Source organism: Anolis carolinensis, chromosome 2, assembly GCF_035594765.1.
Source record: "Anolis carolinensis isolate JA03-04 chromosome 2, rAnoCar3.1.pri, whole genome shotgun sequence".
Lineage (NCBI taxonomy): Eukaryota > Metazoa > Chordata > Lepidosauria > Squamata > Dactyloidae > Anolis > Anolis carolinensis.
Genome location: NC_085842.1, coordinates 292226178 through 292240902, shown reverse-complemented (window position 1 = coordinate 292240902; position 14725 = coordinate 292226178). Strand labels below are relative to the sequence as shown.

The 14725-nt window shown below is 39.2% G+C and overlaps 2 protein-coding genes across 4 annotated transcripts in view; one reads left to right on the top strand and one right to left on the bottom strand.

Annotated features, from left to right (window-relative positions):
- The window catches only part of cenpk (centromere protein K), a 26353-nt gene extending 17794 nt beyond the window's left edge, over positions 1-8559 (bottom strand). Inside the window, exons 1-2 of one of the 3 annotated variants that reach the window (XM_062972377.1) lie at positions 8544-8559; positions 2283-2352 (exon numbers count right to left, since the gene is read on the bottom strand). In XM_062972377.1, the coding sequence (XP_062828447.1) occupies positions 2283-2315 (33 nt within the window). In that variant the 5' untranslated portion in view covers positions 2316-2352; positions 8544-8559. Of the gene's footprint in view, positions 1-2282; positions 2530-7217; positions 7320-8543 lie in introns of those variants that run through there. The other 2 variants (XM_062972380.1, XM_062972378.1) reach the window with 2 other exon arrangements.
- The window catches only part of ppwd1 (peptidylprolyl isomerase domain and WD repeat containing 1), a 16812-nt gene extending 2087 nt beyond the window's left edge, over positions 1-14725 (top strand). The window contains exons 2-11 of the mRNA XM_003216290.3: positions 1044-1146; positions 2950-3050; positions 3220-3340; positions 4172-4619; positions 5260-5450; positions 6711-6900; positions 10348-10529; positions 11279-11360; positions 13018-13200; positions 14277-14725. Of these exons, the coding sequence (XP_003216338.1) occupies positions 1044-1146; positions 2950-3050; positions 3220-3340; positions 4172-4619; positions 5260-5450; positions 6711-6900; positions 10348-10529; positions 11279-11360; positions 13018-13200; positions 14277-14420 (1745 nt within the window). The 3' untranslated portion in view covers positions 14421-14725. The remainder of the gene's footprint in view (positions 1-1043; positions 1147-2949; positions 3051-3219; positions 3341-4171; positions 4620-5259; positions 5451-6710; positions 6901-10347; positions 10530-11278; positions 11361-13017; positions 13201-14276) is intronic.

Genomic DNA, 14725 nt, shown 5'->3' with positions numbered 1-14725 from the left:
AGCGGTGTTGGCCATAGACATCCTGTGATAATGCATGTGGCAGAGCCACATCCACTGTTTTAACGTGATGAGATGTATTCTACACTGGGCAATCTTCTGAACAGGGGCACAGACAGGAAAACAATCGCCACTGGGGTGTTAACCATTCCCTGTGCTATCCAAAACTTCTCTCTCTCGCTCTCACTCAAGTTACACTTTAAAAATATACCTGTTCTGACTCACATACATATTCAACTGAATAACAAACCTACAGATCCTATCTTGTTCGTAACTTGGGGACTGCCTGTATACATAATGTCCTTATCTAATCCCTGCTGTGCCATGGAAACCCAGTAAGTGATCTTGGCCAAGTTGCAGTCTCTGCGCCTCAGAGGAAAACAAAAGTGAGCAGCCTCTGAACAAATCTTGGCAAGAAAACCCTGTTATAGCATCATCATAAATTGGACTTGAGGATGCACAACCATAAACTATATCTAGAAGCAAGTCCTATTCAGACAAGTGGGGCATGCACTTTTGAATCAGGTTGTCAATGAAATAATGTGGCAAAATGTTGAGATGAGAAGACTGCTAATATTTATGTAACTAGCAGCTCATCTCTTGATCTGCCAGATTTTCTTTGTTGGGGTTTCAAGATAATCCAGTGTTCATCATTTTTAACTTTTACACACTAAAACAATTCAGCAGAATGTAAATTGTGTCATCATTTAATTTATGTCTTGACTTTTGTGTATCTGATTTCAACTCCTTTCTTCTGTGTTCTGATATTTTGTTCTTACTGAACTTTTTGAGATTTGCAAATCCATGTACTGGGGATTCTGGCATTTAATTCATCATTGAAGAGCTTAATATGAGATTTAACATTCATAGCTTCTGTTTTGCATGAATCCAAGGAAATTTGAAGTGTGTAAGCCTGTTTAAATGGTGATTAGAGTGCACTAGCATCCCAAGTACTAATTTTTACAAAGGTGGTAAATCTGTGTCTGAAGTGCTGTATTTCAGACTTCTGTGTAGAGACTTAATTTTTCCCCTTAATATATTTGCAGTTCTTGAGTTCGAACGTGTCTATCTGGATAATCTTCCCAGTGCTTCAATGTATGAACGCAGTTACATGCACAGAGATGTCATCACACACGTTGTGTGTACTAAGTAAGTCGCTAATGTATTTATCTGCATTGCAATACTGCATGGAAAGTGCCTCAGAAATATATACATTACCACTGTAGAAGATTTTTGATCCTATCTAAGGAGGAAGGCTTTAGCATCTACTTTGTTTTACACTTATGAGACTTGATTTGAGTAACTCTGATGTGCCTTACAACAATGTGGATCATTATATTCAGAACTTCAGATTAAGTAGTGGGATGTTATGGTACTGATCAGTACAAGTTTGAAGGCATTCAGAGCATCTACTTTGTTTTACACTTATGAGACTTGATTTGAGTAACTCTGATGTGCCTTACAACAATGTGGATCATTATATTCAGAACTTCAGATTAAGTAGTGGGATGTTATGGTACTGATCAGTACAAGTTTGAAGGCATTCAGACCAAGAGACCTTAATAGTACACGGCGTTTCAAAATGACGGACCCTATTTCAACGCAGCATAATTCATGATGGCAACATGTTACAATTACACAAAAAGGTACAAATGGTTTAATGAGTGATCAAATTATCAACTTTTACTAACCATTTTGAGGCAGAAAGAAATCTAAAAATACCTCTGCAAATGAAAAATATCTTATTAGGCCTTATATTGCGGTGATGCCATCTTGCAAATGACTCAGGCTAGGGGCTGTTTTGTGTGCAGGAGAGGCATCTAGCAGTAATCATTTGAAGCTCTATGCCCCACCCTTTCAAGCGGTAAGAGTTTCATTCATGGGCACAATTGCAGAGAAACAGCGATTTCATATCAGTTCCATCTTTTTGAAACACCCTGTGAAATGAATGACCTCTACTGGAATGTACATGTTGTCTTGTATACTTTTCCCAGAATTTGGCTGCCAAGGCCAAAGTTTGCAAGCCACTGTGGAAGACATAGTTCATCACAAAATGGAAAGTTGCTACTGAAGGGAAGAGAGTTGATGCAAAGTAATTACAGTTGTCCCTCCACTTTTTTGGAGGTTGGGGTGCAGCCCTCTCTCTCCAGAAAGTGGAAAAAACACAGCCCTTCAATCTCCAGAGGGAGAATGAGGCCCCACTGCAGCAGTCCCTGAGGAGGGCTATCTTCTGTGGTCTCAAGGGAAGATAACAAGGAGCCAGCCCTGTACACCACTTCACTTACCCTGTGGATCCCAGCTCTTTTCCGGCCTGCCATACATGCTGCTTTCTCCCGGACAAAGGAATGGAGGGTACTGGGCAAATCAGCACATAAGAAAAATAAATGCATTTAGTAAAAAAAAAAAGTTTTTTTCTACATAACTGAGATAATTAAAATAGCACTAGCAAAACTATATCAATATTCAAACCAGTTGAAACCAGTTAGATTGCAAAGTCTGTCAAAACAGTACGATTACACTAAGGAGACACAAAACACAGTACCACTATTTGTTTTCTGCATTTTCTTTCCTAGCATTCAAAAGCCCATGTTTTTCTTGTTGATAATCCTTAAAATTACAACATATACTTCATTAACACAATATAAAACTAGTGATTCTTTAGAAAATATATTTTAAAAGATTCCAAGTCCCATAAACCAGTGTCTGTTCTAAGAAACAGCTGACTTCTTCATCTCCCCAATGATACCACTAGTGCTGCCCTGGGGTTTTTTCATTTCTTTGTTGCTCTTTCCTCATAGCCCTTGCTTAGAAATCCAAGTAAGCTTATTCATTACATTCATCTCTGAACTGTGCTAAACAGCTGTTCTACTTGGAAAATAGAATGGCACAATCAAGACTACCGCTTTCTTGAAATCTGTGCCCATGTTGTTTTTATGTGCTTTTGTGCTACAGGACCGATTTTGTAATAACAGCCAGCCATGATGGGCATGTCAAATTCTGGAAGAAAGTGGAAGAAGGAATTGAATTTGTTAAACATTTTCGCAGCCATTTGAGTAAGTTACTGTTTCTACCATAAACATCTGTAGCTTTAGTGTGTGATGTAGACCCATCTTAAGCATTTTACAATCAAATTGCAGCTAAGATTTTGTTGAAATTTTTTTTCTTGAACAAATAGAATTTATTTTCTGGAAGCAGATTATTTCTTTGATTTGATCACTGCAGGTGTTGTTGAGAGCATTGCTGCAAGCGCAGAAGGGGCATTGTTCTGCTCTGTAGGGGATGACAAAGCAATGAAGGTTTTTGATGTGGTGAATTTTGATATGATCAATATGCTCAAACTTGGGTAAGTCACTTCACTTTGCTGGGATTTCCAATTATTTTACACTGCTTTTGCTGAAGCATTCATTTGAGAAAGTTCTGCTTGAAAGTTCTGCAATATATAAATAATATAAATAAATAAATAAGATAAGATAATGTTTTCAAGCTATTTTTAAACCAGGCTATATTTGACTAAAGGAATTGTTTTATTGTTAATTATGGATTTAATTTACTAGGATTTTGTGGCTATGCAAGGAATTGCAATATGTCTGATCGCTGGTGTATGTTCTTATGAGGGAAGTGCTTTTTGTGTTTTTAGATGTATACAAACCAAAGTAAAAAAAGAAATAAACTGAATATTAAAATATGATGAGAAAATCTTATCAGAATAGTGCAACACCACTTTTCCTTACTTTAAAACTGCAACTGGATTCCTTAACTAAACACATATTACAGAAACAGCTTTTAACTGACGTTATCTACATGGCCAGTCAGGAATAGTGAAAGTTTTAGGGCATCAGTATCTAACCAGCAACTAAAGTGGCTTACAGATTTCAATACAGCTGGTCCTTTATATCCATGGATTCAACTATCAATGGCTTGAAAACACCCCCCTCAAAAGAAAACCCTTGATTATGCCATTTTACTACACCATTATATATAATGGGATGGGTTCCATGGATTTAGGAATCTACAGGGTGTCCTGAAAACAAACCCCAGCAGATGCCAAAGGCCAGCTGTAGTGCTTTTTCTGCATGTTTCAGTTTTCTAAACTTGTTTTGGTTATTTCAAATGTAGGATTTCACTTGTAACCTTAAAACATGCCAATCTGATCATTTTGAAATTTGAATTCTAGCTATCACCCAGGCCAATGTGAATGGGTATATTGCCCAGGAGATGCTATATCTTCAGTTGCTGCATCTGAAAAAAGTACTGGGAGAATATTCATATACGATGGACGGGGAAACAATCAACCACTTCACGTTTTTGATAAACTCCATACATCACCTCTTACACAAATACGACTGAACTCTGTCTATAAAGTCATAGTATCATCTGACAAATCTGGAATGATAGAATACTGGACTGGGCCTCCTCATGAATATAAATTTCCTAAAAATGTGAACTGGGAATATAAAACAGACACTGATCTATATGAATTTGCTAAATGTAAAGCCTATCCGACCAGTATGTGTTTCTCTTCGGATGGCAAAAAAATGGCCACTATTGGTTCTGACAGAAAAGTCCGAATTTTCAGATTCTTGACAGGAAAGCTGATGAGGGTCTTCGATGAATCTTTGAGTGTAAGTTTACATATTCAATTATTTGCTGAAACTAATAAAACTTTTAAATTGTTTCAACTGTGAAATTATCTGCATACATATGTACAAAAACGTTGTAAGAGCTAATTCTTTTACAGCCTTAGACACAGCTATCAGTACATTTTGGTATTTTATGTTTAAAATAGTACTCAAAACTGGAGCAGTGGGCCTCAATAAAGATTTTAATTAAAAATGCCTACCGCTGTTAAATTCAACAATCAGGTGATTGTATGAATATCTTCTTGAAATATTATTTTTAATTGTAAAAAGGAATTTTTGTGACAAATTATTCATGAAGTATTTAAATTGTTTGATAACTTACAGGATGAAAATAGCATTAATGGGTGCCATAGTCCTGAGCTGTTAAGTTTGCCATAGTTGTTAAAAGCGAGAGGCTGATGTATTTTAGTTGTGTTCAGTTTCTTGTGATTTCAGCCTTTTTAATCCATGAATAATTGTCTCTTTGTAAATAATCTTCCAATTAATTCAAATTCATAAAACTATGCTAGATTGAAACCAGGTAAATATTACTGCCATGAATATTACTATTTTGGTGCTATATTTGATGTGCACTACTAAATTGGCTCAAGGCATATAATAGGAAGGTGTTTTGTTTCCATAGATGTTTACTGAGCTGCAACAGATGAGGCAACAGCTACCAGACATGGAGTTTGGACGCCGTATGGCTGTGGAACGGGAGCTTGAGAAAGTTGATGCTGTACGATTAATTAACATCATTTTCGATGAAACTGGACATTTTGTGCTCTATGGAACAATGCTGGGAATTAAAGTCATCAATGTGGAAACAAACCGGTAGGTATATTTTTCAATGTGCGATATGAGCACACATTCATCTGTGCAGTGAAAGTTTTCCTTCTCTTTCCTTATGCAGCCCCCCCCCCCCCCTTGCGCCCACTGAAGCTGATTTGGTGACCACATGAGGAGTCTGCTGAGAGGAGGCAGAGTTTAGTTTAATTCTGGGTCTTTATTTACTTATTAAAATATCTAAATCCTACCCTACAATATTTCTCCAAAATTCCATCTTATCACAAATAATTTGTGTCCAAGTGCATTGAAGTTCACTCCTGCTTTTCTCCTCCATCCTACAACAACTGATAAACCCAGAAGGGTTAATTAGCACATTGTATATAACAGGATTTTTGGCTTTTTTCCGTTGGAAACCTAGGATTCATAATACAAAAATGAAATACAAGCTTGTAAAGGGAACAAGAAGCCAGGAACCCTATTTAGTGGGATGGAAAACAAACCTCTGCTTGTTAGTCTATATCAGTTGTTCTCAACCTGTGGGTCCCCAGCTGATTTGGCCTACAACTCTCAGAAATCCCAGCCAGTTTACCAGCTGTTAGGATTTCTGAGAGTTTACTTCACTTCACTTCACTTTATTTCTTAATTAGTCGCTCTCCACCAGAGTGCTCCGAGTGACTTACAATTTAAAATATCATTCCACAATATAAAACATTCAACATAAAAACATTCAACAGTGACTATTTGGCAAATTTGATCTGATTTACTTAAATGCACAACCAAACAGCCAAGTCTTCAGCGCTTTTACAAAAGGGTGCAACTCCGACATTGCTCTAACATATGGAGGCAAAGAGTTCCACAGAATTGGAGCATAGGTCGAAAAGGCTCTACGTTGAAGGACAAAACATCTGGTGACCCACAGGTTGAGAACCACTGGTCTGTATTCACTGTAGAAGACGAAAACATGGTTGGAATATCATTATCATTCATGATAATAATTTGTTAAGCTTCTATTAGCTTCTGTAACAAACCAGAAGACATACACTTACAAATTTATTTGCTACTCTCCACATAAACATGGCAAAGCTTCCACAATATATGGCTGGATGAACAGGGATTTTTCATTTATGATTTTTGTAAATTTCATAGCAGTTTTGCAAGGGTATGATAATACGCAAGCTGTCAGACTACTTTAGATGTAAGTGGTTTTGAAATATTCCAGCAGAGTCATGTTGATTCAAGAGTAGCAGTTTACATAATGATTTTGAAATGAAATAATAAATGGAAATTTTTGTTTTCTGTATGTAGATGTGTTAGGATTCTAGGCAAACAGGAGAATATCAGAGTTATGCAGCTGGCTCTGTTCCAGGGTGTAGCAAAGAAACACCGTGCAGCAGTTACTGTAGAGATGAAAGCATCTGATAATCCTGTTCTCCAAAATATACAAGCAGATCCAACAATAATTTGCACTGCCTTCAAGAAAAACAGATTTTATATGGTAAGTTTATACTTTCCAGCTGAGTTGGTCTTTTCTTCCTTCCTAGACAACTGTCTTTCTAGGGTTATAGGGTGTCCCATTACAAGGCTCCATGTCCCACCTTAGAGGCAACTAATAGCTGTGCTGCTTCCCAAGTTTCTGCTTAATGACTTTTCTCATTTTGATGTTTTCTCCAAGTTAAAGTTTGCCAACGTCTTAAGCCTTTCTTTACAAGGAAAAAGTATTGTTCTGGTCATTTTGTTTGCCTGACTTTCTACCATGTGTCTCAAATTTTGCCCTACATTTTTTGAAAAGAGAGAATGAGAAATTGTACTTACTGTGAAGGTTCGTTCTGGGATGGCAGGAGCAGCAATCCAGGCCCTCCCACAAACAAGCAAGCAAACAAATTAAAATTAGTTGACAAGTGGAAGTGGTTCTCAAAAATTGTTAGTTAAGTCTTGATAATAAAGCTATAGGAGAAGGGGGTGGGCTCAAATGAAAAAGAACCTTGGATTCTGCCATTCCAGTTATAGCATGGGAGTGAAACCCAATGTAGTGGATTGCTACATCCCAGAATGAACCTTAACTAAGAATTTCTAAGAACCACTTCCACTTGTCAACTAATTTTTATTTACAGTAGAGTCTCACTTATCCAACATTCGCTTATCCAACATTCTGGATTATCCAACACATTTTTGTAGTCAATGTTTTCAATACATCATGATATTTTGGTGCTAAATTCGTAAATACAGTAATTACTACGTAGCATTACTGCGTATTGAACTACATTTCTGTCAAATTTGTTGTATAACATGATGTTTTGGTGCTTAATTTGTAAAATCATAACCTAATTTGGTGTTTAATAGGCTTTTCCTTAATTCTTCAGGGAATTCGTCCCATTATGTCCCATTGTGACAGCTATCACTACAAGTCCATCATTTCCCTACAAAACACAATTCTCATTATTCTCTCCAATGTTATTTGATTCCAGGTGCCAGAAAAAGAGCACCCACAAGTGACTAATTGGGGTTATTGGTTCCACATGAGTTTCTTATAACATTTCTTGTAACAGTTCTTGAACAATTCTCACTAGCTGTCATTTTGAAGATGCCTCTATGAAAGTCATTTAGGTGTACCCTTTCTCTTTGCAATAACACTATTTGTGGAATCAATATTTTCAGTCTGAAAAGGTCCCTGGACATGTAGATTTATAAAGAATAACATCTATTCTCTTTCTTTTTTTTCTTTTTTAAAAATTGATTGTAACTTATCCATTTTGAACCTCACAAAACGATTTAGACATTTCTTGACATTCAAAACAGAATGCTTCCTGCTCAATTTTTCAATAGCAAAGACAAAACTGGATAGATTACATTGAACCACTAGTTCTCTTGCTCACATTTGTCTCAAAGACTCTACCTATTTCTAAACTGTACTGAAATGTTCTCCACTTTGAAGGCATCGCCTTGGAGGCCCAGTTTTCTAAATGTTGGCCATTTTCAAAATAACAGTTGCAACTTTTCAAGAGAGATATCATTGCTACTGCAATATTCTCCATTCTGGAGCCATTGCCTCTGAGCTCGTTTTCAAAATCGAGTTGCAGGTTACCAGGAGACATATCATTGCATACGTTTCCTAATTTTCTTATTTCTATTTATCCTTACTAACATCCTCGCCTTTTAGGTTTGTCAGAGAAGGGCAAATATGACCAGTTGATTAGGCAACATTGAAAAAACTGTTGGAAAAGGGGGCGGGGTCTTAATGGCTCAACTGAAAAAGAACCTTGGATCCTGCCATTCCAGTTAGAGCAGAGATGGGCAACCACTTGTGCTGGGTGTGTCAGAATTTGCAAAAAACAAAACAAAAACCCAAGCATAATTCGCATGGTGTATCAGTTTGAGAAAAAAACCATAATTTTGCTATATTTATAGTTTAAATAACAAAAATGTATAATTGTAATATACATGCTGAGCTATGGAGTGAGCAATGCTCAAACTTGCAGATGTTAAATTTGTAGAGTCTTTTACAAATTTAAGGAGGGAATTAGATTGGCTCAAAAGGTGTAGCTGCCTGGAAATGTATTCCTTCCTTTCATCACATTTTTCAAGAGCTGGGAATGATTAGTTTCAAAATGCCTACTTATATTCCACATTCTGCTTACTACTATTTGATCTGCCATTTTTTCTATAATGCCATCCATCTCGTTCCATGTCTCTTGAAAGGGTCGCCTACTGCTACTACCACTTCCTTTACTTAACCTTGTGTTTTTTTTTTGAGGTTCTCCCATCAGGGGCCAGTGACAGAAGATAGAATTATAGATAGCCTGTTAGCCCTGCAGGGAAGTAGGGGTTAACTAGCCTAATTGACCACGTAGCAGTGTTCCCCTGCTACGTAAGGGTTCGCAGGAACGTAAGGTTGCTGTTTCGCGGGAAATTTATTTATTTATTTACCCTCCCCATTGCTGCTTCTCCTCCTCTGGGCTGCCCTTTTGCTTTGTGCCTGCCCGATGAGTGAGTGAGCAAGGGAGGGTGGGTGGGTGAGAGAGTGAGGGCGGGCGGCAGAAGAGGAGCCTGGAAGAGGCGGCCAGGCTCCTGTTTCTGCCGCCGCTCCAGCTGGCGATGCCGTGAAATGTGGAGGAGGCGGAGGGAGCGGAGTCCTGCACAAGTCCTGCCTCCTCTTCCGAGTCCTCCACGTTTCCCGGCGTGGCTGGCTGGAGCGGCAACAGAAACAGGAGCCTGGCCCCCTCTTCCAGGCTCCTCTTCTGCCACTGCTGCTGCCTGCCTTCAATCTCACTGTCACTCTCTCACCCACCCTCACTCGCTCGCTCACCGGGCAGAGCGGTGTTCCTTCTTCCCTGGCTGCAGGAGCAGAGGCAGACAGGACAACATGGGTGGGCACGGAGCAAGGGACCTGCCAGCGCTGGTAGGAAAGGCTTCACTCTCCGCTGGGCTTGCAAGGGGGAGAAAGGTCACCTATTAAACTAATGTTTAAATATTAAAATAAAAATAGTGTCCCTACTTCGCAGATTCTCACTTATCGTGGGTGGTCCTGGAATGTAATCTCCGTGAAAAGTGAGGGAACACTGTAAATGTCCTTTAGGAAAGGTCAGGGTTAATAAGCAAAAATAGGGGTTAATAAGGATTCACAAAAGTAATAGTGGTGAAATGGAGTCTGCACTATGCTGCAAGATGGCGTTCCTTATGTAAATTAAGCTATCATATAGAACAGTGGTTCTCAACCTGGAGTCCCCAGATGATTTTGGCCTACAACTCCCAGAAATCCATACAGTTTACCAGCTGTTAGCATTTCTGGGAGTTGAAGGCCAAAAACATCTGGGGACCCCAGATTGAGAACCACTGATATAGGACATTTATTGGGAGAATTTTAGAGTGTGGTTGCTAGATATATTTCTTATGATGAGTCTTGTTAATAAAAATAAAACAAGGGTACTACTGTCTCTTTCTTCAGTTTACCAAGCGTGAACCAGAAGACACCAAGAGTGCAGACTCTGATAGAGATGTATTTAACGAGAAGCCGTCTAAAGAAGAGGTCATGGCAGCCACTCAGGCAGAAGGACCCAAACGAGTATCTGATAGTGCCATTATTCACACAAGCATGGGAGATATTCATGTCAAGCTCTTCCCTGTTGAGTATGTATATGAATATTTTTAAATTTTATTTTTAGTAAAAAACTTAGTTAAATTTTACCTACTTGACGGAACTATATATATTCCATTCCTTTATCTTGATTGTTTTTGCCAGTTTTTCCAGAGTTTTCTCATTCCCTCCAGTTTTTCTAGCTATATTTTGTTCTGTGGTGGTCCAAAATGATGAAAATATCTGCAAATGCATCAGTTTAAATCCCCTACCCCATAACATTTGATCTCCTCAGTGGAAGTATGGTCAAATGTTGACAGCTGCCCAGTGGCATGAAAGAATTAACTTATATTAGTGGTCTTGTAATATATTTGCATTAGCCTGGCAGTTTGAGGCAGGAAAAAGAAATGAAGACTGAGAACAGTCTGGAAGAGTGAATATTCCTCTAATCAACCTGTTTGCATGGTTATCATAGAGGGTGATGGCTCATAGTTGCTTGCTTTGATTCCCTTTGTTTCTAGGCTCTGCAGCCTTCAGGAATCCATCTTCCAATAGCTTCGCCATGTAGAGGTGCAATTTTTTTGCACCTAAGGCTGGCCCAAAATGGTGTCTGTAAGTGATGCTAGGAATGAGTATTCCAGCATGCTAGGAAGAGGCAGCCCAGCCAGTGGAAGGGGAGGTTGCCTGGAACCCCATGCATATGCCCATCTGTCTAATCTGTCAGAGCTTTCCTTGTGGTTTTATGTCTCATTCAAAACTTAACATAATACATTGCACTAACCCTAAAAACCTCCAATTACAGATGTCCTAAAACAGTGGAAAATTTCTGTGTGCATAGCAGGAATGGTTACTATAATAGCCACACCTTTCACCGCATCATAAAGGTAAATGTCTGATAATCATTTATAGCATTTCAACACAATATTTTCCACTTCTAGAGCAAGTCTGCACAACCTGTGGCCCTCCAGGTATTTTGGGCTTCAGCTTTCAAAATTCCTGGCCACTGGACAATGGGTAGGGCTTCTGGGAGTTGGAGGGCTGCAGGTTGTGGAGGTCTGGTTTAGAGCATGATACATAGAGCTATTTATAACCAAGATCTTCCTATGGATTTTGTGTTTGAGGAAATTTACCTGAAGTTTCCTCATTGTACTCTTAGCAGCCACTTGGATGTGGCTGCTACAACCGCCAATATCTTCTAAGACGTGCATGAGCAAACATTTTTGCCTTGCAGCTGCATTGCAAACCTGGCCAAGAAAACCGGGAGGGGGACAAGCACACAGTGGGGGCCGGAAGAGGGAAATGGTGGGGTTACGAGGTGGCAGGGCAGGGCCCGGATCCTCCTCAGGTTGTCCTCCCAGTATAAGGACAGGAGGAAGGCGGGACACGCTGTGACCGCCCCGATCCTCCTCACCATTGCCCTCCCCTGATCCTTGGCTCGTCCTCTTGGCATAATGCCAGGAGGATGGTGACACAGGCAGCCCCTGGAAGGCTCCCAGCCACTGCACGCCTTCCTCAAAACTGTCCTGGCATAAGGATGAGTCCACTTGCACCATCCTTATTCTGGGAGGAGGAGAAGGGTGAGACATAAAGTGGCTGAGAGCGTTCCAGAGGGCTCTCAGCTGCTGCGTGCCTCCCTCTCTCATCTTTTTGGCATGAGGATGTGGTGAACTGCCATATCCTTATGCCAAGAGGACAGTGAAAATGGGGAGGACCTGAGGTAAGCTCCCGGGGGCCGCATCCGGCCCCCAGGCCTTAGTTTGTCCATAACTGTTCTAAGGTGTTTCTCTTCAATTTTTTCACATGGGAGATCCTGAGATTGCTGAGGATTAGTCTTTAGTACTGCAATTTGCACTTGCAAGTGGATGAATCCAGTAAATAAAATATAAGCTTTTTCTTGGGCAACAAGATACTAGAGAAGGTAAAAAGTTGCTTGTTGCATACTTATATTTATTAATTAGCACAACATGGTATACTGGGTATGTTCTGTTTGCCCTCAATACAAAAAGCATTTGAATGAACTGTGAAAAACAACCATAAGAATCAAGAGACTGGAGGTAACGTGAAAACATTACCTTAGAAAGACCCTATTTAAGAAGATATACAATATAATTATATAAAATTATGTATGGTGTGGAGAAAATGGGGTGATATTTCTCTTCATTTCATCATTGTAGTACTTGACATCACATGATAAAATTGGTGCTAGATTCAGGAAAAATAATGTCCTTGTTCACATAATTACTGTACAACATTTGCTGCCACAAAGAGGCGATAGCTTCATTTGAAATGGGAGAAGGGAAGGTAAATCAGTTGCTGCATTTCACCTGCCTACATTCTGTTATTGGATTTTTCAGAGTAGAAATTGCCCAGGGACAAAGCGATTACTTTCAAAGCCTGCATTTGGGCTGGTTAGAGTGATTTTTTTTAGCTGTGGTTAGTAGGTTGTTGAACTAAATGGGTATTTGGTCCAGTCTAGCAGGGCATTTTGGGTGTCTGTAAATTCTCTATAATATGGAGGTACAATACTTATTTCCAATGCAGGGCTTCATGATTCAGACTGGTGATCCAACAGGCACAGGAATGGGAGGCGAAAGCATCTGGGGAGGAGAATTTGAGGATGAGTTCCACTCCACTTTACGACATGACAGGCCTTACACGCTTAGTATGGCAAATGCAGGACCAAACACCAATGGCTCGCAGTTCTTTATAACAGTTGTACCAACGGTAAGTAATATGTCAGTCATTTGTCAATAGTCATAGTTGCTAAATTATAAGCTGTATTAGTTGCATAAGCATGTTGGTGGTGAGTAACAATTGATGGTGGTGGAAACTTAAACCAAAAGATAGCTCAATTTGAGTCAATAGTCTACTGCAAGGACTGGTAACTTGTAGGCCTTCTAGATAGTCTTATATTGTAATTCATGTCACCATCAGCTACATTGTCTAGGAATGATGGGGTTGGCTGTCCAACAACATCTGGAGAGCCACAAGTTGCCCATGTCAGGTCTACTTGGTGGAAGAATGGGACCACAAAATTAAGGTAGAATCATGTCAGTCTTCACACTTATATGAATTGGCTGCTTCAATGCTACTCAGATACTTAGAAGCAGCGAGAAATGCAAGCATTTCAGCATTCCTCTGAAACCTAAGGCAAATCAGAGGAAAGCTTCATACATCTTCCACTTGATGAACTTGCCACACTTGCCCAGTTAATGCATGCTTGTTGTTGATATTTGCCACTGAGGGTTGAAGATCCTAAGTAATACCAATGGAGGAAAAAGTTTTGCCCTCTCCTTGTACTATTGAAAAAAGTAAGATGTGTAGCCTGGATAGTTCCCTGCACACTGTACCGATAAATCAGGGACCACCAGAAGGGTGGGGGTACAGCTACACTTGGATGCTGGATCACCATTTAAGGTTGTTGCATGACCAGATGAATGGGGAAGCAGCTTGCATAAGATGTACTGTTTAGTAAAAATAAGTCCAAGGGTGGGGACTACAGATTGAATCTCAAACTGCCTTTTCTGCAGAAGGCCATGAATCCTTCCTTACACCATCACTGTTTAGTAGTATCCTTTTGTGTTTTTCTCAAGTTAAGAGATAAAAATACCTCTGCAGACTTACTTGTTGCAGTAAAAACTTAAGAAAAAATATACTGGGGAACATATCCCCCGTTCCAAAAATTTAGTCTTTAGACTGTTCATACTCCTAATCTTTGTTTCTCCCACGTTTCGGTATTGTAGAATTTTAATACTTTTTATCTTTTTTTCTTTCATTCTCAATTTAACACAACTGTATAGCCTTGGCTAGACAACAAGCACAGTGTGTTTGGAAGAGTAACTAAAGGGATGGAAGTTGTTCAGAGAATATCGAATGTGAAAGTGAATCCAAAAACTGACAAAGCTTATGAAGATGTCAGTATTATTAATATCACAGTGAAATGAAGCACGATTTCTTCTGGACTTCCAAGTACAATCTGTATGGTATCACAGTAGTTCTGCTGTGAAGATTCAGAACAGCTTTTCTAATCTTCATTTATCTGTATTTGTAATGTTTTGTACAGAAAAAATACTCATCTTTGAACAAGTGTATTTTGTATTTTACTACAAAGGGTATGTGTATTTTTTTGGTTTCACATCTGAAAAAAATGTTCCCACATTATAAGCTGTCCCATCTCAAAAATATATAGATGTCTTCCAGCAACAAAGCATATCCAAAGCTGAATAAAACCACGGAAGCATCTAAAGGA